The sequence below is a fragment of the Canis lupus genome, chromosome 9 (assembly GCF_011100685.1).
Source record: "Canis lupus familiaris isolate Mischka breed German Shepherd chromosome 9, alternate assembly UU_Cfam_GSD_1.0, whole genome shotgun sequence".
Classification (NCBI taxonomy): domain Eukaryota; kingdom Metazoa; phylum Chordata; class Mammalia; order Carnivora; family Canidae; genus Canis; species Canis lupus.
This window is the reverse complement of record NC_049230.1, coordinates 23,051,238-23,073,356: the sequence shown is the minus strand read 5'-3', so window position 1 is coordinate 23,073,356 and position 22,119 is coordinate 23,051,238. Positions and strand designations below refer to the sequence as shown.

General features: G+C 38.2%; 1 protein-coding gene across 5 annotated transcripts in view; it reads right to left on the bottom strand.

Annotated features, from left to right (window-relative positions):
• FBXL20 (F-box and leucine rich repeat protein 20) overlaps nucleotides 1-22,119 on the bottom strand; it is a 104,461-nt gene that overhangs the window by 4,833 nt on the left and 77,509 nt on the right. For all 5 annotated transcript variants that reach the window (XM_038547437.1, XM_038547440.1, XM_038547439.1 and 2 more), the window contains 8 exons: nucleotides 14,553-14,648; nucleotides 12,526-12,652; nucleotides 11,018-11,092; nucleotides 7,773-7,903; nucleotides 5,508-5,568; nucleotides 4,177-4,221; nucleotides 2,428-2,484; nucleotides 690-902 (listed from right to left, as the gene is read on the bottom strand). In XM_038547437.1, the coding sequence (XP_038403365.1) occupies nucleotides 690-902; nucleotides 2,428-2,484; nucleotides 4,177-4,221; nucleotides 5,508-5,568; nucleotides 7,773-7,903; nucleotides 11,018-11,092; nucleotides 12,526-12,652; nucleotides 14,553-14,648 (805 nt within the window). The remainder of the gene's footprint in view (nucleotides 1-689; nucleotides 903-2,427; nucleotides 2,485-4,176; nucleotides 4,222-5,507; nucleotides 5,569-7,772; nucleotides 7,904-11,017; nucleotides 11,093-12,525; nucleotides 12,653-14,552; nucleotides 14,649-22,119) is intronic.

Sequence of the window (22,119 nt, the reverse complement as noted above, 5' to 3'; positions counted from 1 at the left end):
AGCACAGTGCCTTTCCCACAGCAGGTATGAAGCAGATGTTCCAATAAATCTGTTCTGTTGAAGTGAATAACCTAACATAGAGATTCATCCATCCTTTTATAACCTCCTTGCTGGCAACCTGCCTTCCGTTTGACTATCCATGGGTCTCTTTAGTATGGAGGATGGGGGCTAAAAGAAAAGGTAAAAAAACCCCAAAAAACCTACTTAATACTTTAATACTTGTTGTCTTAAAAAAATAAGAAGCCCAGCAAAAGGGTTTGATGTGAAAGGAAATACAAATTAAATTTTTTTTTTCAAATTAAATTCTTAAATCCCATTTAACTCAATATATATTTTCTTTATGTTATTCCTTTCTTTCCTGAATCTGGCATGTGTTTTTGACTCTGGGTATGTTATTAAGCCCTGGACATTACAGGAGAGACTCTGCTGGGAGGAGACCTACTTTCTTCCCCTCAGTGAATATTTTCACACTAAATTTCCATCTGGAACAACAGGTAAAAACTATCTACCCTTAGGTTTGCTCTCTATTTTTTTTTCCTCTTTGCTAAATGTCCAAGTAAATATAAAAATCACAGAAATCTAAATCTAAAACAAAGGCAAACACAAACAAAAGGAAATGGAGGACAGGAAAAAATAAAGAAGGAAAGGTGCCGAGAGCACAGAGCTGGAGAGTGTGCAGCCATCTTTACCCTGAGTCTCTTGATCCCAGCCCGTGTGATTTGCTGGCAGTCATAGAGTTCTATCCGCTCAAGGCTGTGACAACTCTTCAAGTGCTCCAGGGAAGCATCTGTGATTAGCGGGCAGTTGTCCAGTTCAATCACCTCCAGCTGGTCATGGGCGCAGGCCCCATTCCCCAGGTGACGAATTCCATCGTCTGTGATCAGCTCACAGTGAGACAGACTCTGCAGCCAAATAGAGCAAGGAAGGACACTGAAACATCTCGTGTCATTCTTCTAGCCACTGGCCTGTGTACAGCCAGAAAGGAAACCTTCTGGGTTGGACTGTGATGTATACGAAGCCATCACAAGATCTATATGGTGAAATGAAGAAAGCAAACTAGAGTTGCTGGGTTTCTGCTTTTGACAATCAATACTGACATTTTTGTGTGTGATTCTTTTTTTGTGGGGGAGAAGGGGCAGAGGGAGAGGGAGAAACAGAATCTTAAGTAGGCTCCATGCCTGGTGTGGAGCCTGATGCAGGGCTCGATCCTACAACTTTGAGATCATGGCTTGAGTCGAAATCGAGTTGGGACATTCAACCACTGAGCCACCCAGATGTCCCTCTGTGTATGATTCTTTTTTTTTTTTTTAAAGATTTTATTTATTTATTCATAGACAAAGAGAGAGAGGCAGAGACATAGGCAGAGGGAGAAGCAGGCTCCATGCAGGGAGCCCGATGTGGGACTCGATCCCGGGTCTCCAGGATCACACCCCAGGCTGCAGCAGGCGCCAAACCGCTGCACCACCGGGGCTGCCCCATCTGTGTGTGATTCTAAACATACTGTGTGAATTCATGCAATGACTGAAAACAGTTCCTGAACAAGATACGATATCCACCCCCACATACAAATTAACACTTTTCTACAGGGACAAGAGGGGTTCAAGCTTTTCTTGAACACAATTTTCTGGAATTTGGACTAAACACTGAATACCTGATACAGAGAAATGCCAAAATAGTTAACTAACTGAAGATGATTCCTACACCTGTTAAGTGTGGTCATCTCTTCACATAAACCTCTTTATCAATTTTCCTTAATACCCTGGTTCCTCCACGTGAAACTCAGAACCCCTTGTCCCAATTCTGGGTAGTAATATGTCATCAAATACACACAAAAAATGAGCCTGGACACAAAATAGTTAAGCAGAATGTTTTCCCACAGTGTGTTACTGGAAACAGTAACAGAGAACACCCCCAGTAAAGCCATGACTAATTCTGTTTTACAGTACCATTTAATGTCAGGCTGAAGCAAACTGTATTTTGGGCCACCTTGTCTCCTGGATCTTTGAAATTTATTTAAATTTTTATTTATTTATTCGACAGGAGAGAGGGAATGCATAAGCAGGGGGAGCGGGAGAGGAAGCAGCAGACTCTCCACTGAGCAGGGAACCCAACTCCGGGCTCGATCCCAGGACCCTGGGATCATGACCCGAGCTGAAGGCAGATGCCTACCCGACTGAGCCACCCAGGTGCCCCTGGATCTCTGAAGTTTAACATCCTTCAGGGTTAAGTGTAATTCATGTGGGAGAGAACTCATATTCTCCATGTCACTTTTCAATCTCCAAGTACATAATCCTTGGTCCTCTATAAGTTGGCAACTTGTAGAAATATGTTTTCCCCAAAATGGTAGCCAGACACCAAGAAGAAAATAAGAGCTAGGTTTTGACTAAATCCAATGAACACATAAAACTTTTAAAAAGTCAAACTTACCAATACTTGAAGTCGAGGACAGTGTATAGAAAGTTGGATTAATGTGCTATCTGTTATCTGAAAGAAACACATAAGTTTATTATAGGTATAATTCCAAAAAAGCTTCAGGGCTGTACCTCATTCTTGAATACACTGTATTCTAAACTGGTATCCTGATATTAATCACAAAATAACAGAATCTTAAGATTGAAATCCTATTTGCTACTTGAACCTGTTCTTTGAGAACCTATCCAGGCAGGTTTGAACATATCTAGTCATCTGTAGTCTTCATCTTTGAACAAGTCTGTTGAAAAATCCTTTGTTTTTGAAATGAATGAAAATCTGTCTCCTTGTAACTTCTACCCACTGGACTTTGTTTTACCGCCTTAGAACCACCACAGAAAAGAATAAGAAGACACTGCTCCATAAAAAAAATTAATGTGGGAATATCCTCAAATTTTTAAGAATATATATTTATCCTATATTTTATAAGCCATGTCACAACTCTGATTTGATAACCTGGGAGTCAGGTATTTTCCTGAAGGTGGCAGAAAAGGGGCTGCTGGAATCTGAGTCAACTATGAACATAGTTCATAGAAGGAGGAACTCTTTTTTTCTTTTTTTTTTTTTAGAAGGAGGAACTCTTGAAGGAAGAACAGTCTTTTATAGTTATCTTAGGCTGGAAAGTAAATCAGTGCTTCTTTACAAATGCTTCTCTTACTCTGAAATGATGATGATGATTATAATGTACATAGCTTCACAGGGGCTAAGAAATGGTGGAAGATGCAAGGCACATGCATATCACTCAGGAGTAACACCAGAGAGGACACAAAGGACACTCAGGCATGTGCAAGAGATAGATGGATGTCAGTAAGTTTTAACTTATTTTATTTTTATTTTTAAAAGATTTTATTTATTTATTCATGAGAGACACTGAAAGAGATAGGCAAAGACATAGGCAAAGGGAGAAGCAGGCTCCATGCAGGGAGCCTGATGTGGGACTCGATCCCGTAACCCCGGGATCATACCTCGAGCCAAAGGCAGACACTCAACTGCTGAGCCATTCAGGCGTCCCAGTAAGTTTTAATTTAGTAAGAACAGTTGCTAAGTGGTGTCTGGATAATAAGTAATTTAGAAAAAATTAACTTCTATAGTCACTAGAAATATCTTTATTTTTATCATTTTTTAAAAAAGGGCAGTGCCATATTATCAATGTGATGGGGCTTTAATTATTTCTTAGTATTATAACCCTATAGGTCTAAGGAAACATTTTAATTTCTTTATGGTCTGAATGCTTGGGCTTGCTTTCTTTCCACTGGTAACCTTACCGATGGCATGTATTTTCCTACTTCCTTACCACATATACCATGAGTACTTCTGCCTAGGAAGCCTGGAGGACACCTCAATAAATGGAGTCAGCAGTGCTGCCAGACACTACATTAGGGTAGGGAACTGAATGTTTTCATGTACCTGTATTATATAAGTTTTTTCTTTTCTGTAAGTTTCTACCATACTGTATGTATCTCTCTCTCACCTTTTTTTTTTTTAAGATTTATTTATTTGAGAGAGAGAAAGAGAGAGTGCAAGTGGGGTGGGGGTGGGGCAAAGGGGGAGAGAGAGAATCTCAAGTAGACTCCCTGCTGAGCACGGAGACCAAGCAGGACTTGATATCATGACTCTGAGCCAAATCCAAGAGTCCAATGCCTAACCAACTGAGCCACCCAGGTGCCCTATCATATAGTATTTCTGAGTAAAAATCCACACTCTTACCTGAACACACTCTTCCAGGTCCATCTTTTCAAGCTCATGGCAATTCTACAGAATATAAAACGAAACATTACAGCACCAACACTTAAAACACGGGAAAAGGGATGCCTGGGTGGCTCAGCAGTTGATTGTTTGCCTTTGGCTCGGGGCGTGATCCTGGGGTCTCCCATTCATGTCTCCCATGAATGAATGCAAAAATCTTACGTTTCAGAGTTGGTGTCACTTTCTGCCTTAGTCCATTAACACATTTTATTTATTTATTATTATATTATTTTTAAAAGATCTGATTTATTTTATTCATGAGAGACAAATAGAGAGGGGCAGAGACATAGGCCGCGGGAGAAGCAGGGTCCTTAGAAGGAGCCCGATGTAGGACTTGATCTCCGGACCCAGGATCACACCCTGACCTGAAGGCAGATGCTCAACTGCTAAGCTACCCAGGTGTCCCCCATTAACACATTTTAAAAGGCCTTGATCACAGTGGAAATTTCTCAGTTATTCTACATTTGAAATATCTATCTAATCTCTTACAAGTCCAAGGGAATAAATTTTCTGAACATTAATACCAAGCTAATACAGATCCTTCCAACCGTAAATAATTTAATGAAAACTATTTCTTTGGAAGAATGGAAGGTAAGCTTTGTGTCCTCATTTAGTTATGCCACATGCTGCCCCTCACCCATTAGTATTCCACCAATCTGCATGAAAGCAAATGTTCCTTCTTATATTCCATTATACTGCTTAAAGACAGCATAATTTTATTTTTTATTCACTTTCTAAAGTTTTCATTTATTTGATAGAGAGAGAGAGAGAGAGAACATAAGCAGGGGGAGCGGGAGAGGGAAAAGCAGGCTTCCCCCTGAGCAGGGAGCCCGATGCAGGGCTCGATCCCATGACCTGAGTGGAAGGCAGACACAACCAACTGAGCCACCCAGATGCCTCAAACAATCTCCATTTAAACTCAGGCTTCTATGTTTCTTTCAACGTTACTCTCACCCACCAGTCGCATACCAAATAACCAAGAAAGATTTTTTTCATGAAGCATTAGGAAGGCCCTGTGTAATTTACCATTTAATGAAAATGTGGCAAATCAAGTCTCATGAAGGAGCATCATGTTCTCCAAAGCATGGCTATGTTTCCAGAGTAGTTTGTGTTATACAGGCTTATAGCTGCAGCACAACAATGCTCAGGCACACCTACCAGAGAAGTTCCCTCATATCCCACACCCTCAATTCTACTGTCATTCCAATTTTCCCTCATTGCTCACTGTTCTGGGGGAAAAAAAAAAAAAAAAATCCCACACCAAACCTACAGGACCAGGAGAAAATACTTACCCTGGCCAGAGTGGTAAAGCCTACATCTGTTAACTGAGAACACCTTGCCACTTCTAATATTCTGTTAAAAAAACACAACACAAAAGTGAAAGTCAATCCTGTGTTCCCTGAAAACTGGGTTTATTAAAACAACAAGAAATTAAGAAAACAACCTCCTGTTCCCTAAGCACTGCATGATATAGTGACATTAACAGCCAAGTGTATACAGATCTTGCCATTCATTTTCATGGAGTCATCATAAAGTGGTCCTGTAAATAACACATTTCAGGGTGATGCAATCAGAAGAATATAATAGAAGCTTGTATTTAATGCCAAAATGCATGAAAAACGCACTTAAAAGCCTTCTTGATGGCATACTGCTAACCCCCAGAGGGCAGCCTGCTCCTAGAAACCAAAGGAAATGGAGATAAATACTCTGTTTCAATTAATCTGTTGCTCAAGTAAATTATTCTCTTTCCCTATTTTACATGTAAGTTCACTCAGATTTAAATAGCTTTTAAAAATGTATGACGGGACTGTTAATTACAGTCCTGTCCCAAGTATGAAATTCCATACTTATGAAAAAATGCCCTTAAGCTTCCTGCCTCTGCCCACAGGCTCTCAGGGAGGCCCAGGGCAGAGCAGGCTGAGCTGGCAGCCTCTCTCCTCCTCAGGGACTGCTGAACATCAACCGAAAGCCCAACCACAGGACCAGGATCAAAAGTAGCTCTTTTCTGTGAAAAGTTTGGTGGCGTCTGCATGATAGTACCAAAGAACATTTTTATGTTTGCTTACAAATTGCTTACTACGTGAGATGAAACAAAGCTACAGTAAAAGAAATCATTATTAACTAACAATCAATTAGAAACGGATATTTAATGGGAAAGTGTGATCTGACTGAAACCTAACTTTTGATTATGTTTGAGAATCATTGTGTTCGACCAATAAAATAAACCACGAAGGAGTAAGGAGCTGAACACTCCTCTCTTTAAAAGAGAAAAAGGTAATGTGTAATATTCTTAGTGAGGAGTCTGGCTACCTCCTCAGCTCCCAGCCTCTGATATTATTAATTTTGACCAAGTCTATGATCAATCAAGGAGTTTTGATAATCTAGGCAAATTAAATTTTCTTTTAATAATTATGGTTAGGCCCCTAGCCAGGTGATAATCAAAAGCTTTAATAAAGTTATATGGGTTTACAATGATTATTTTTTTTTTTTTTTTTTTTTTTTTTTTAAGATTTTATTTATTTATTCATGATAGTCACAGAGAGAGAGAGAGAGGCAGAGACACAGGCAGAGGGAGAAGCAGGCTCCATGCACCGGGAGCCCGACGTGGGACTCGATCCCGGGTCTCCAGGATCGCGCCCTGGGCCAAAGGCAGGCGCCAAACCGCTGCGCCACCCAGGGATCCCTACAATGATTATTATATGTGGTTTCCTGGGTTCTGGAGCCGGACTGCCTGGATTTGAATCCTTGCTCCTGAACTCACTAGCTGTGAGACCTTGAACAGGTTACCTGACTGCTCTGTGCTTTAGTTTTCTCATCTGTAATGGAGATAGTAACAGTGCTTACATGCTATTTTGAGGACTGAATGAATTAATATTTGCAAATCACTTAAAACAATGGTTAACATATCTAACATGTTAAGTACAATAAAGGTTCTGTTATAAAAACAAAAAAGGTATATGGGGATCATGCCTATTTATTACAAAACAGCATGTTGTGTGCTTTTATAAAACCAATATGGGCTTGAAACCATATGCATGCTAACATGGCATTCTTGGTAAATATTCAGCCAATCCTATATTTAGACAAAGAGGAGGAAACATAGAGAAATAAGGCTTGCTCTAAAAGACTATAAGCACAAAGGAAGTTTTCTTGCAGGGCTGTTTTTTCTTTTTAAATACTTAACTATGTATCTGGCATCATTACCACAACAAATAACCACAGGGTAGGCCCTTAAGAACTTTCTCCAGAAAGGAATTATATGAAAGTATTAAGAAGAGAAAATAAAATGCCTTTATTTCATTTCTCAAGTAATGAAATAAAATGTTAATTTTATTCTACTATGGATAGCAAGAAATAGGAAATGGGGGCTATCACCCCTTGGTTTAAGCCAATTACATGTAATTAAATGAGGTACAAAGCAAGCAGGTGAGCATCTAAAAGGGCAGCAGCCTTGTAGTGTCTACCTTAAAAATATCAAAGTTCCAAGAGATAAATTTGGGTGAAGAATGCCTTTGTTCCTTTCCCCAGATTTTTTGAGCTAAACAAGAAATGTTTACCTAAGCCGTGGACAGTTCTGACCTAGAGCATTCAGGATGGCATCTGTGATGTTGGAGCAGCCGGAGGCACAGAGGGACTGTAACTTATGGCACCCTCTGCATATAGTAATGAGACCTTCATCTGTGATTTGCTAAAAAATAAGAGCAAAAAACCCCCCATAGATATTAGTAACTTAGCAGAAGAAAAATAAGGAAAAAAAATGTTATCTCTGAAAATAAGCACCAAAAAGAAAAAAAAAAAAAAAAAAACACAACACAGATCTAATATTAATCAAGTAGCAGACCTAAAAGAAAATGAGCACACTTTGTTCCTCATTTTCAGTTCCTTTTGATTTACTTTGTGAGAGAATCTGCTCATTTTTTTTCCCTTCTTTTTTTAAGTAGACTCCATGCCCAACATGGGTCTTGAACTCACGACCCTGAGATCAGGAGTCACACGAGACTGAGACCACCACGCACCCACCCCTGTGCTCATTTTTGGTGTAAACGGAAGAAGCACTAATGAGATTCTTTTAACCTAATGAGACTGGGAACAGCATGAGGTACATCATAGGGTAGATTCAATTAAATTACTTTAAAACCTAGAAAATAGATAAAAACAGCAGTACAAACATATTTGTAAGTCCAAAATTGACACTGATATTAACTTACTGAAAAAATAAAACAACTGTGGATGACAGTTGCAACTTTATATCAACCACAGATCATTTCATTTTTTCCATTTATTTATCTTAGTTGTATAATAAAGAACACCCTAATTTATGGAGATAAACATCTGTATCCAACTCAAATATACTTTTATATTCTAAAAAAAAGGTGACACTAATATGTTATCCTAAAAAAAAAAAAGATGCCACTTATAAACACCTTAACATGTTGGATATGATTAGTACTTCAATTTGTCCTGCTAGATTCACAAATTTTGTGTAAGCCTCAGAATAAAGCTCACTTGTCATCTCTGCTTAATGAGTGTCCTTAGGTTGCCAGGACAACTGGGAAAAAAAAAATCAAGCTTTAAATATTCACTGCTTAAATCAGTATATTCTCAATATTGTATAACTGAAGCAAGATACAGATTTAAAAAAAGGATGCTAAGGCAGATACAAGATTTATCCATGAGGATAAATTAACAAGGATCAACACATGTGGAAGTAACTAAAAAAGTGCCATGCAAGTATGATGTGCAGTTATTACTAAATGAGGATAATTGAAATGTAAAAGGGGAGGCAGCAATCAATAAACATGCATATTTATCAGGTCAATGAGAATTTGTGTCACATAATATTGGGAAAATATTGTAGGGCTGTGTTGCTCTTTGCCTCTTAATGTTTTCAAGTCTATAAGGGATTACTGAAGAAGAAAGTCCTATGTAACAATTCTTCAGATTTTTTTTTTAATTTTTATTTATTTATGATAGTCACACAGAGAGAGAGAGAGAGAGAGGCAGAGACACAGGCAGAGGGAGAAGCAGGCTCCATGCACCGGGAGCCCGACGTGGGATTCGATCCCGGGTCTCCAGGATCGCGCCCTGGGCCAAAGGCAGGCGCCAAACCGCTGCGCCACCCAGGGATCCCAATTCTTCAGATTTTAAAATAAAACTTACCAAACTTTTATGTTTTCAAATTAGACAAGAAAAAGAGAATGACCAAGAATGTACTTCGGTCATGTCAACAGTTTTGGGCAGAAACGTGAAGTCTTAGGAATAAGAATCATTGCATCACATTCTACAGAAGGAATGACTTATGTCCATCACATTCTACAGAAGGAATGACATATGTCCTTATGTCCTAAGATCTGGGTGAAGGGAAAGAGTAAAATACATGATAGAACTGGTTCTTTATGATTACTGGCTGTGATTTCTGTCTGCTGGAAGGATCAAGGAAATGAAACTAAAACAGAAAAGGTTAGGTATGGTATGTATGTATTTATATAGTTGTGCAAATGTGTATTTAACATATAGCCACACAAATATATACAGAGTCTATCTGTGTGTGTGTGTGTGTGTGTGTGTGTGTGTGTGTGTAAAATCCAAAGATGCCTGAGAACAATTTTTTTCCTATCACTGTAAGATGATGGTTTCATGTTTATAACAGTTGTGTAAGCTCTTCCTGTCAGGCCAAATATTTCAGTTTCATAAATGAAATTAGGCAAATTCTGAGAGCAATGATGGCAATCAGAATTAGAAGTAAGCAGTGATGAGAATTAAAAGGAATGTCATTCCTTTAAACTCAGTCTTCAGGAGGCCTCCCAAGCAGATCATTTATCAGCACCATCCCTTAAGGGCTAGATGGGGAGGTTGCTTCAATTGCACAAAACGTGGCCTTTTATGTGTCACCTTTAAACAAGCGCTATGCTCTTAAGTTTCAGGTGATCATACAAGAAGGGGAGGGTATAATGAGCAGAAGTTTTAGCAAAAACAAGGAAAACCCTCATCAATTTTTTTCATTGCTATGAGAGGCTCTCATTCCAAGGCAACAGATATTTGTAATTCTTAAGACAAGAGAGAAAAGCTAAAAGTGTATTTGTTGTCAATGTTCTAGGACCCTGAATAGTTTCAGCAAATTCTATGTGCAAAATGCAGGGCTTTGGAGATAGACCACCAAAAGTTGACAGTCTAAACAAGCCAAATGTGAACTACAAATACTACTTGGAAATAATTTAGAGAGTACATTTTGCTTGTCATCTGTTTAGATCAGTGGTTCCCAATAGTTATGACTGAGATCTTATTGGCATGACTGCAATTAATTTACCAAAAATATTCTAAGTACTAAAGTCTGTGAATAATTCACTTCTAAAAGTAGAAAAGAAAAGGAGTGGAGTTATAGTTTGCTTATTTGGAATTCTTTTTTTTTTTTTTAAGATTTTATTTATCTATTCATGAGAGACACAGAGAGAGAGAGAAAGAGGCAGAGACACAGGCAGAGGGAGAAGCAGGCTCCATGCAGGAAGCCCAATGTGGGACTTGATCCCAGGTCTCCAGGATCAGGCCCTGGGCTGAAGGCGGCGCTAAACCGCTGAGCCACTCGGGCTGCCCGCTTATTTGGAATTCTGCATGAGGTATCTTTATTACCTATGTCAAAACCCTCAGGAGTGAGTATCATTAAGCACGCAAAGAATCATCTGTGTGTTTACTGTGTCGCCAGGGCTGAGGGGGAAAAACCACTAATCTCGATAACTGAAGCTCTTACAAAATATTACTGAAATGAATTACTGAATACAAAAGAATTGTGGGAAGTGCTGCTTACTAAGCAAGTCTGCAAGTTCAAAGTCACCAGTTCAGGACAGTGTGCACCTATGTACTTGAGAGCTTCATCTTCTAGCTACAAAAATTAAAAAGAGAAAAATAATTACAAACACCATTTCAAGGGATAAAGATTCAGGACTATATATACACATTCTAAATACAGCCAACCAAGTTTCAAAGGAACAATGAACCAGAAGCTGTGATCACATAAAGGTGTAATTCATATCATTAGTATGGCTATCAGTATTTTTCATCAGTTCCAACCACATCAAATTCATACAATCACTACATCAAGAAAAAGATAAACACTACCTAATGTTTATGGATTTTTCTTCTGATAAATATGCCTCACAGCATTTTGCTCAGGGATTATGAAGCTAAAATAATTTTCACACTTCTATACTTCCTATATAAAGTTTTTTAAAAAGAAACTTTTGGGAGCAGGAGCTGAGAAAGGAATCCGGTTTATCTCCTGCTGGAAGATCAGTGCCATGCATACAGTGCTGAGAACAGATGGTAAGTAATTGATTATAATGGTGCATCCCAATCAATATTTTTCAGGATTCCATAAATAACCAGAAGCTCAAGCTGTTGTTTTAAGGCAATTTTACTTCCAAAGCTCTGTCTCAAACAATGGAACTCCTCCCACCATGGTGAAGGAATAAAGGCCCTTTTAACAAAATCCAAGGAATGGTTTCAGTAACCATTAATAAAATAATGTTACAAGAGCCTAGCCCTACCTTGTGTCACTTCTAAACTCACTTTTGATTTTTCCTTCAAATGCTGCAATGTCAACTCCTCTCTCTCTCTCTATTTTTATCACAGTAAAATAGGAAAACAGTAAACTTTTTAATGACAAAATATGTTGGAATTTGTAATGTGACTGGCAGGAAGTAAACATCAATACTATGAATTGTAGGATCTGTATACCTGGCACATTTAACCCGGTAGTTAAACCACTAGCGAAAACTGCTAAGACTGCCTTCCTTGCCTCTCCAGTTCACAGTCTCAGGCAGTGACAACATGGCAAGTTTTCTTTTCAGATTAAATTGTGTAATATGCTTCCTACCCATGGAGCATGCTCAGTGAGATTTTATCGCCCCATCTCGCCTACCCTTAGAAATTATCTTCCATCAGATGTTAATTCTTTTCATATATATTTTTTACTCTATGGAAGACACTTTAATTTTTGGTAACCATGTTTTTTTTTTTTTTTAAGATTTTATTTATTTATTCATGAGGACAGAGAGAGAGACAGAGACACAGGCAGAGGGAGGAGCAGGCTCCATGCAGGGAGTCTGATGTGGGACTGGATCCTGGGACTCTGGGATCACGCCCTGGGCCGAAGGCAGGCGCTTAAACCGCTGAGCCACCCAAGCTGCCTGGTAACCATGTATTTTTTATCAATAATATAGAACTACATATTTCTTCAGCTACCACAGCTATCTTTGGGCTACCTACAAAGTTCCTGGTTCTTCTAAAATTTACAGGCATGACATGGAGTATTACCTGTGTGCAGCCTTTTAAGAATAAAGCCTTCAGACCCCCACAGCCTCTCACTAGTGCTTGGATGCCATCCTTGGTTACTTGGTCACACCAGGAAATGTTTAATTGCTCCAACAGTGGACATCCCTCACTGAGGACAAAACAAAATGAAACAAACTTATGACTAAATTCAGTTCCAAAGGCACCAAAGTCTCATTTTATTGGCTATTTAGGTCAGGGAAAGGCTACAGCTCCATGCTTTCCCACAAGAATAATTACATTTACTTAACATAGATTTATAATATAGGCAATCCCACAACAACAACAACAACAAAGCATATTTAGCAACGCTGGTGGAGTTCATGTGGGATTTTATCACTATGGCAATCAGAATTAAAAGGAAGTGGTGATTAGAATCGAAAGGAATGTCATCTCAAATCAGCTAAACAAGCATAAAGCACAATACTGTTTTTCAGATGTATTAGATTGTTATGGAGGTTTATCCTTTGCAAATATATTCTTTTTGCACATATCACACATGTTTAAAACATCTCTGGGAAAGAAATAGGAATTAAGTGACCTGTCACGTTAACAGAGTAATTAGTGAAGTTTAGATTCATATTCCTTATCAAATAATTCTATTACTTGTCAAAGTAATAATGAAGACGTTTAAATTATTTAAAAAATTATACAGGATCCATAAATTTTCCTTATCTCTGAAGTCTCTAGGGTACTGTCTCCGTAGACTAAATTTAGGATATATTGTGTTTGATCTCTGCCTTCTATCAAATACCAGTTTCATCTTTGATTTCACATTTGAGCTATGCAAGAATCCCAAGCGCAAGGTGGAAAATATTGCTTTAATTGTTTTATAGAATGAAGGTGGGGGATCTTGTTCAAGTCCATTCTTCAACATTAACAGTGTGACTTCAAGCAAGTCCCTTTAGGATCCTGCCTGAACTTCTCTTAATCTAAGATCAGCCATAGCCTATATTCTCCCCAAATGGATGCACTCACTTCTATAATAGCACTTATCACTATGATATAACAACATGTTTATTATTTTTTCTCCTACTAGACTCTGAGCAGCTCATAGGCAGTAACAATACCTTATTTAGTGACATCCCAAGGTTAATCACATTACCTGGCATTCAAAAATGTTTTAGATTTTCTTTTGTTGTTGTTGTTGTTGTTTTAGATTTACTTATCTATTACATGTCTGTCCTATATGCCTCACATAGTTTTTAAATACATGAAATTATTTATGTGAAAATATTTTATAAGCTATAAATGTTGTATTATCCTACTTATTATCCTACATGGCAAATGGCCTTCGATACATATGTACTCAATATTCATAGGAAGGTCTAGAAAAAGCCACATTTCTAGGTTACTTATACTTAACTAAACCTACATTTCTTCTTTTAATAGCTTAATTTTTATTACTCATGAAACATAACCAATATATGGGACTATAGTAACTTGTAAAAGACTGATAAAAAAGTAAAGGTACAAAGAGAATGGACATTTCACCTTCCTTAAGGCACACCTTCCGTAATGTACTTTAAAAAGCTGTCATTTTTATAAGACAAAAGTTGTTATTAAACACTGGCAACTTTGTATGGTTTGGCCTAATATTATCAAACAATGATAATACTGTTTAATCCTAACAACAGCACAATGAGATGATAAGGAAAAGTTCACAAGGGTTACATTTGTCAATCACCTGACTCCACAGAGTGCTGCTTTAATCACTAGCTATAATGATATGTGGCGTTTTGGGGAGTGGGGGGGAATCAAACCTTCATAGAAATCTAATCATTTATGGATACACTGTACCAGTCTGTTCAGAATCCTAGTTACCTCTAGTCATTTTACCCTGAATGTGTCCTGTAATTTGGGCAAATGATAAAACAGAAGATCTATTCTGAACTATAGTACATATCCATAAAACAGTTTCCTTCAATTCCAACTTTATTTCAGTTATTTGAAATGAAAAAAAAATCAGTATTTGTTCTGATTACTGGACATTCTTGTTATAAGAAATTTACCTCAGAGCTTTAAGAGACATGTTTGTTATTGATGTACAGGAAGCCAAGTCAAGGTGCCTGAGTTTGGAACAGAACTTGCTAAGGCTAGTACATGTACTGAAAAATGGAAAAAGGAAAAAATAATGAATAAGCAAACAGGAACACATCTTCAGTAAATCATACACGATTCTCATTAAACATATGTGTGTACATAAGAACTGTAAAATTTCCATACCCCAAATAAAAGCAGTTATAAATTCTGAGACCTTTCTTGCTGAGATAGAGGCAGATGCCATTCACAAAGAAGAAAGGCTGTACTGCATAGGAGAATCTGCATGAGGGGATGATGGTACTTGATTCTCATTTGGAATTTCTTTTTAAATTAAAAAAATTTTTTTATTTATGATAGTCACACACACACAGAGAGAGAGGTAGAGACACAGGCAGAGGGAGAAGCAGGCTTCATGCACCGGGAGCCCGACGTGGGACTTGATCCGGGGTCTCCAGGATCGCGCCCTGGGCCAAAGGCAGGCGCTAAACCGCTGCGCCACCCAGGGATCCCCTCATTTGGAAATGTTTAACAGCAAACTACCTATGTCCTCACAGGAGACCTATGTGCATTTTGCAAATACAAAAATACCAGAAAGCTAGCTAGTACTTGTTAGCACGTGGTGCAACATGAAGATGAAAGCTCTATCTCGACTCTTTATTATTATTTTTAAAGATTTTATTCATCCATTCATGAGAGACAGAGAGAGAGAGAGAGAGACAGAGACATAGGCAGAAGGAGAAGCAGGTTCCCCACAGGGAGCCCGATGTGGAACTTGACCCAGGGACTCCAGGACCACACCCTGAGCCGAAGGCAGACACTCAACCAAGCCACCAAGGCGCCCCTCTACTCTTTTTTTAGATTATTTATTTATTCATGAGAGACACACAGAGAGAGGCAGAGGCCCCATAGGGAGCCTGATGCTGGAGTCTATCCTGAGACCCCGGGATCACGCCCTGAGCTACAGGCAGACACTCAACCCCTGTGCCACCCAGGTGCCCATCTCTGCTCTTTCACTTAAATCTCTGTTCAAGATAACTTTTTGCATGGCAGTAACGAAATGGCTGGATTTTTGCAAGGTATACTGAGGATGGACCAGCATCAAGGCTCAAACAAGCTAAGTTATGTAATATTACTACCTGTCTTTATGACTTTTTTTTAAAAAACAAGATTTTTGAGAGTGAGCAAGCAAGAACAAAGGGGAAGGGCAAAAAGAGGCAGAGAGAGAGAATCTTTAAGCAGACTCCCCGCTAAGCGCAGATTCCAACATGGGGCTTGATCCCAGAAACCTGAGATCCTGACCTAAGCTGAAATCAAGAGTTAGCCACTTAACCAACTGAGCCTCCCAGGCCCCCCCCCCCCCTTTTGCATTGGCTACAATCTCCAACAGAATGTTGATAGAAATGGTGACATATAACATCCTCACCTTGCTTCTGATGTTAGGGTAAAGGACTTAGTCTTTCATTGAGAAGTATGATGTTGGTAGTAAGTTTTTTCATAAATGCTTTTGATCAGATTGAGTGAACTCCCTTCTATTTCTAGTTTGTTGAGAATTTTTAAATTATGAATGAGTGTTGGATTTTGTCATGTATTTTTTCTGTATCTGCTGATGTAGTAATGATCTACTGTTACTTAAAACAAATTACCCCAAAACTGAGCAGCTTAAAACAAGAAAACATTTACTATCACAGTTTTTGAGGGTCAGGAATACAGGCACAGGCAGCTTTAGTAGAGTGCCTCTGACTCAGGCTCTCTCACAAGGCTGTAATTAAGCTATTGGTCACAGTTGCATTCATCTAAAGGTTAACTAGGTGCCAATTCCTTTCCAATCTTATTTAGGTGACTACTGGCAGACCTTAGAAGATCCAATTCTAAGCTCACTCATGTTTTTTGGTAGGTTTCAGGTCCTTGCTGGCTGTTGGCCAGACCTCAGTTCCTTGCCACGTGGCCCTCTCCACACGCTACTCAAAACAGGGCAGCTTGCTCCCCCGAGAGCCAGAGTCCTGAGAGAAAGCACAGCAAGATAGAATCACAGTCTTCTGGTAACCTAATCTCCAAAGTGACATCCAATCTCTTTTGCAGTCTTCTATTGTTAGAAATGAGTCACTAGGTCCAGCCCACGTTCAAGGGAAAAGATTACACAAGGTTGTGAGTAGTAGGAGGTAGGGGTTACTTGGGGGCCATTTTAGAAGCCACCAATTGCACTGAGATGATCATGTGGTTTTGTCCTTTATTCCAGGCAGCAGTAAATCTCACCAGCTGCCTATCTTTATATGGCTCACAAGTTAAGAATGGTTTTGGTGTTTTAAATGGTTGAAAAAACATTTTTTTTTTTAAAGATATAGTTTGGGGCAGCCCCGGTGGCGCAGCGGTTTAGTGCCGCCTGCAGCCCAGGGCGTGATCCTGGGGACCCTGGATGGAGTCCCACGTCAGGCTCTCTGCATGATGCCTGCTTCTCCCTCTGCCTGTGACTCTGCCTCTGTCTCTGCCTCTCTCTCTCTCTCTGTCTCTATGAATGAATAAATAAAAAGATATAGTTTGCAACATGTGAAAATCATATGAAATTCAAATCTCACTGTCCAGAAATAAAGTTTTATTGGAGTACAGTTATGCCTATTTGTTTGTGTATAATCTATGGCTGCCTTTGTAAAACACTGACAGGGTTGAGTAGCTGTGACAGATTAACTGTATGGCCTACAAAGTCCTAAAAATATTTACTTATCTGGCCCTGTACAGAGGTCTGCTGACCTCTACTCTATTCTACTAATTACTGAGATATTATATTAATTGATTTTCAGATATTAAGCCACACTTGTATTTCTGGGATAAATCTTACTTGGTTATGATTCAAAATCCTTTCATATATTACTGGATTCAGTTTTCTAACACTTTGTCAAGTATTTTTGCAGTTCTGTTTCTGAGGGATAACAATCAGTAGATCCCCTTTTTTATTGTAATGTCTTTGGTATGAGAAAAACATTGGCTTCATAGAATGAGTTATAAAGTACTTATTTCATTTTATGAATCAGTTTGAAGATTGGTATTATTTCATCTTTTAAATATTTGATGGAATTCACCAGTGAACCCATCTTGGCCTGGGCTTTTCTTTATGGGATGCTTTTGAATCATGCGCTGAACTTGTTATGAATATGTTTAGATTGCTTTTTTTTTTTAATAAGTCAAATTTGGTAATTTGTGCCTTCCCAGGGATTTGTCTCTTTCATTTCGATTGTCTAATTTGTTAGTATAAAGTCTACCAACTGAGCCAGTCACACACCAGTCCCTGATTTTAAACCTTTCTTTTCTAACATACACATCTGAAACTGTATTTTCTCTAAAGTATTGCCTTTGGTACAGTCTACAAGTTTCAAATGTTGTATTTTCATTTTCACACAGCAATACATATTTTATAGTGTTCTTAGTAACCTATTCTTTGACCCATATTATTCTGAAGGGTGATATTTAACCTTCAAATTTTCCATATGTTATTGATTTCTACTTTAATTCACTCAGTATGATTTCAATCTTAAGTTCGTTGAAAGCATATTTTAGTGTGTCTCACTGAATACTCTAGGGGCACTTGAATGTTTATTCTGTTACTCTGGTATAGCATTTTGTTAAGTATCAATTAGGACAAGTTCATTGACAATACTGCTCAAGTACAGACCTTTACTGGTTTTTTGTCTACTTATCATTTACTATTTAATATCTTTCATGTACATTTTTCCTGAAGTTTATATCATCTCATATTCATAATAACCGCCCCAAGTTTCCTATGATTAGTGATTATAATAGTATCTCCTTTTTCATCCTTCAAGTCTGTATTATCTTTAGGTTTTCTTAAATTCTAGAGCATATTTGTACTTGCTATGTTTAAAATTTATTGGTCGGGCAGCCCGGGTGGCTCAGCAGTTTAGTGCTGCCTTCAGCCCAGGTCCTGATCCTGGAGACCCAGGATTGAGTCCCATGTCGGCCTCCCTGCATGGAGCCTACTCCTCCCTCTGCCTGTGTCTCTGCCTCTCTCTCTCATGAATAAATAAAATCTTTAAAAAAATAATAATAAAATAAATTTTATTGGTCAATTTTATAATCGCTATCATAATTTCTGGGTCTATTTCTTTCTTTTTTTAAGATATTATTTATTTACTCATGAGAGACACACAGAGAGAGGCAGAGACCTAGGGAGAAGCAGGCTCCATGCAGGAAGCCTAATGTGGGACTCGATCCCAGGACTCTGGCATCACGCCCTGAGCCGAAGGCAGACACTTAACCACTGAGCCACCCAGGCGTCCCATCTGGGTCTGTTTCTATTGACTAGTTTTTCTTCTGGTATCATTTAATGCCTTTTTGCATGCCTTGTAATTTTCACTGAATGCTAGAAATTCTGTCTGTATGCTGAGTGTCTAGGTTTTGTTGCCTTCTGTAAAAAAAGAATGTTGAATTTCACCTTAGCAGACAGCTGAATTAGTTGGATCAATTTGACCCTAATTTTTTTCTTTTAACCTTTATTGGGACAGGTCTAGTCTAGTTTTACTATCAAGGTGTGATGTTTCTGAAGTTGCTTATTAAATGTCCCAAGGTATTCTCCATTGAGGGTAGTCAGAACTTCTCCCAGCGTTATTTTAGCTCTTGCCAGAAAGCTAATTTTTCAGTTTACAGTTTTCCAGTAATTGTTCTTTCCTTATTAGATGTTCTTTGACTGACTTTGTGGGGTCTCAATATGTGCATTTACAGTTTACTATTCAGCTAAATTGATGCAGATTTCTTTTCTTTTCTTTTTTTTTTTAAGATTTTGTTGATTTGAGAGAAAGCATAAGCAGAGAGGGAAGGGCAGAGGCAGAGTAACAAGTAGACTCCCTGCTCAGCAGTGAGCCTGGACATGGGACTCAAACCCAGGACCCAGGGATCATGATCTGAGCCAAAGGCATATGTTTAACTGACTGAGTCACCCAGGCACCCTCAATGTATATTTCTATGCCCTTTTTGAGTAGCTCCCCTGTCTCAAGACAAAAATTCCAGTTACTTCCGTCTCCCGGAGCTCTGATCTCTGACTCTTCAAATCAGCCAGAATTTAGTTCTCTGCTTGGGCTCCTTCTCCTTATACCATCATCTGGAAAATACCACCAGGCAGAAAGAGTGGTCATAGGGTTCACCTGATTTGTTTCTCAGTCCTGTGCTTGCTGCATATTGTCCAACATCTCCAACTGGTTCTTTGCTATGATTTGTATAGTTTTATAGTTGTTGATGGCACGAGGGCAGTTACTGTCATGGCAGAAGCAGACGTCTCCACCTTTTATTGAAGTTTGTGTCATGTTTCTTTTAGATTGTGCTTAAAATGTTGTGTTTTTTTTTTTTTAAAGATTTATTTATTCATTCATAAGAGACACTGAGAGAGAGGGAGACACAGGCAGAGGGAGGAGCAGGCTCCCTGTGGGAGAGCCCAACATGGGACTTAATCCCCAAACCCTGGGATCATGCACTGAGCCAAAGGCAGACACTCAAACACTGAGCCACCCAGGCATCCCTAAAATATTGTGTTTCTAAAGTCACTAGAACAAGTAAAAATCTGAACTGACCAGTGGTTATTTGATGATTTTAAGAGATTAAGTTTTTTTTTATAGGAGTGATGAAGTTAACATGCATATATTAAAAGCTTTTATCTTTTAGAAATATATATTTACAGATTAAATAATATAATGTTCAGGCTTTTTTCAAAATACGAAAAGTTTGGGGATACAGATGAAACAAGATTGTCCATAAAGTGGTAATTTCTCAGTTTTATCAACCTGAAGCTGGGTGATGGGTTCATTATACTATTTTGTCTACCTTGGTATATGTTTAAAACATTTTGTAAGAAACCAAAAGTCAGGGACGCCTGCGTGGCTTAGCAGTTAAGCGTCTGCCTTTGGCTCGGGGCATGATCTAGGAGTCCCGGGATTGAGTCCCACATTAGGCTCCCTGCATGGAGCCTTCGTCTTCTGCCTATGTCTCTGCCTCTCTCTCTGTGTCTCTCATGAATAAATAAATAAAATCTTAAAAAAAAAAAAGGAAATCAAAAGTCAGCACAAGTAACTTCTCTGTGTAGTTATAGCTCCACTTGGTATGATTGGGTTCATGTGTTTTATTTTGTTTTCAATGTTTAGGGACTGCTTTGATTTCTTTTTGAGTTAATTCATATTTTAATTACGTAAAACATTTACACAGCTAATAAGGTAAAACCATAACACATGATATTTCAGAGTCTCCCTTTCATCCCTGTTTTCTCTCTCCCATAAATCACCTTTTGATTCATTCTTTATCTTTCCATTCTTTTTAAAAATATAATATTTGTTTATATTGTCTCCTGGTCCTATAAAAAGCATATTTTTAAAAAAGATTTTATTTATTTATTTGAGAGAGAGAGAGAACATGTGCAAGTGGGAGCATGGGTTGGGTGTGGGTGCAGAGGGAAGAGAAACAGACACCCTGCTGAGCAGGGCTTGATCCCAGGACTCCAAGATCATGACCTAAGCTAAAGGCAGACACTTAACCTACTGAGCCACACAGGTGCCCCTACAAAAAGTATCTTATAAAACTTCTTTGCAGTTTGCTTTCTTAACAGTATGTTAAGATCACAGAATACTACAGATCACTCCAGAATACTATATATTCTCTTCATTCCTTTTATTTAACAGTCTCCTATGGAATGACATTTGGATTGTTTCCTGTCTTTTGCTACTTCTTATTAGAAACAGCAAAAATGAATAGCCTTGTAATAAATTATATTACATTTTTGTCAATTTATCTTTGGTATATAGGATAGATAGCTAGAAAAAAGTGTAAATTTTATGTCACTTGTCTAGATATCAAAGTGGTCAAATTCTTAATCTCTGTAACATTAAATATTCAAAAGCAAAAAATAAACAGGTAATTTATCTAAAATAAACGTAGGCTACTGGTATAAAGTCATAGTTAGGGGAGGTGTTAGATTCATTTCTCATGTTAAAGGTCAAATCAATTCACAGAAATAATACTTGTTAGAATTAATAACCACAGTAGAATTAACAACCACAGTCGTCTTTCAGACACTTTCTTGTATTAAAAGTTAACAATGCTGTGAGCTCAAAGAAAGGAATGAAATAAACTGTACCCTGTGTCTGGAGTGTCTTCCACTTGCCTTCATTAAGCAATTCTAAAGATCCCATCTCCTTCCCGAGGCCTTTTTGAACAGGAACATTCACTGAATAATCCTAGCCCCACCCTGTATAAACAAGCTTCCTCAATGGCTTCACTTCATAATAGGCAACAATTTCCCTATGTAATTTTAAATGTTATTTGATACATATTATTACCAATAGATACCCTGGATTGAATGGGTTTTATGTTTACCTTCCTTGTCTATTATGTCTGTGATAGTAAGCTTTCAAGGATAAAAGATTGCTTTCATTTATATTGTAACTGACACAGACACAATATATTTAAAAGGTCATTTAATAAATGCTCTCAATATTGATTATTACAAGCTGTTTAGTATGTGTTTAAGATTTTATAACTTTTTGT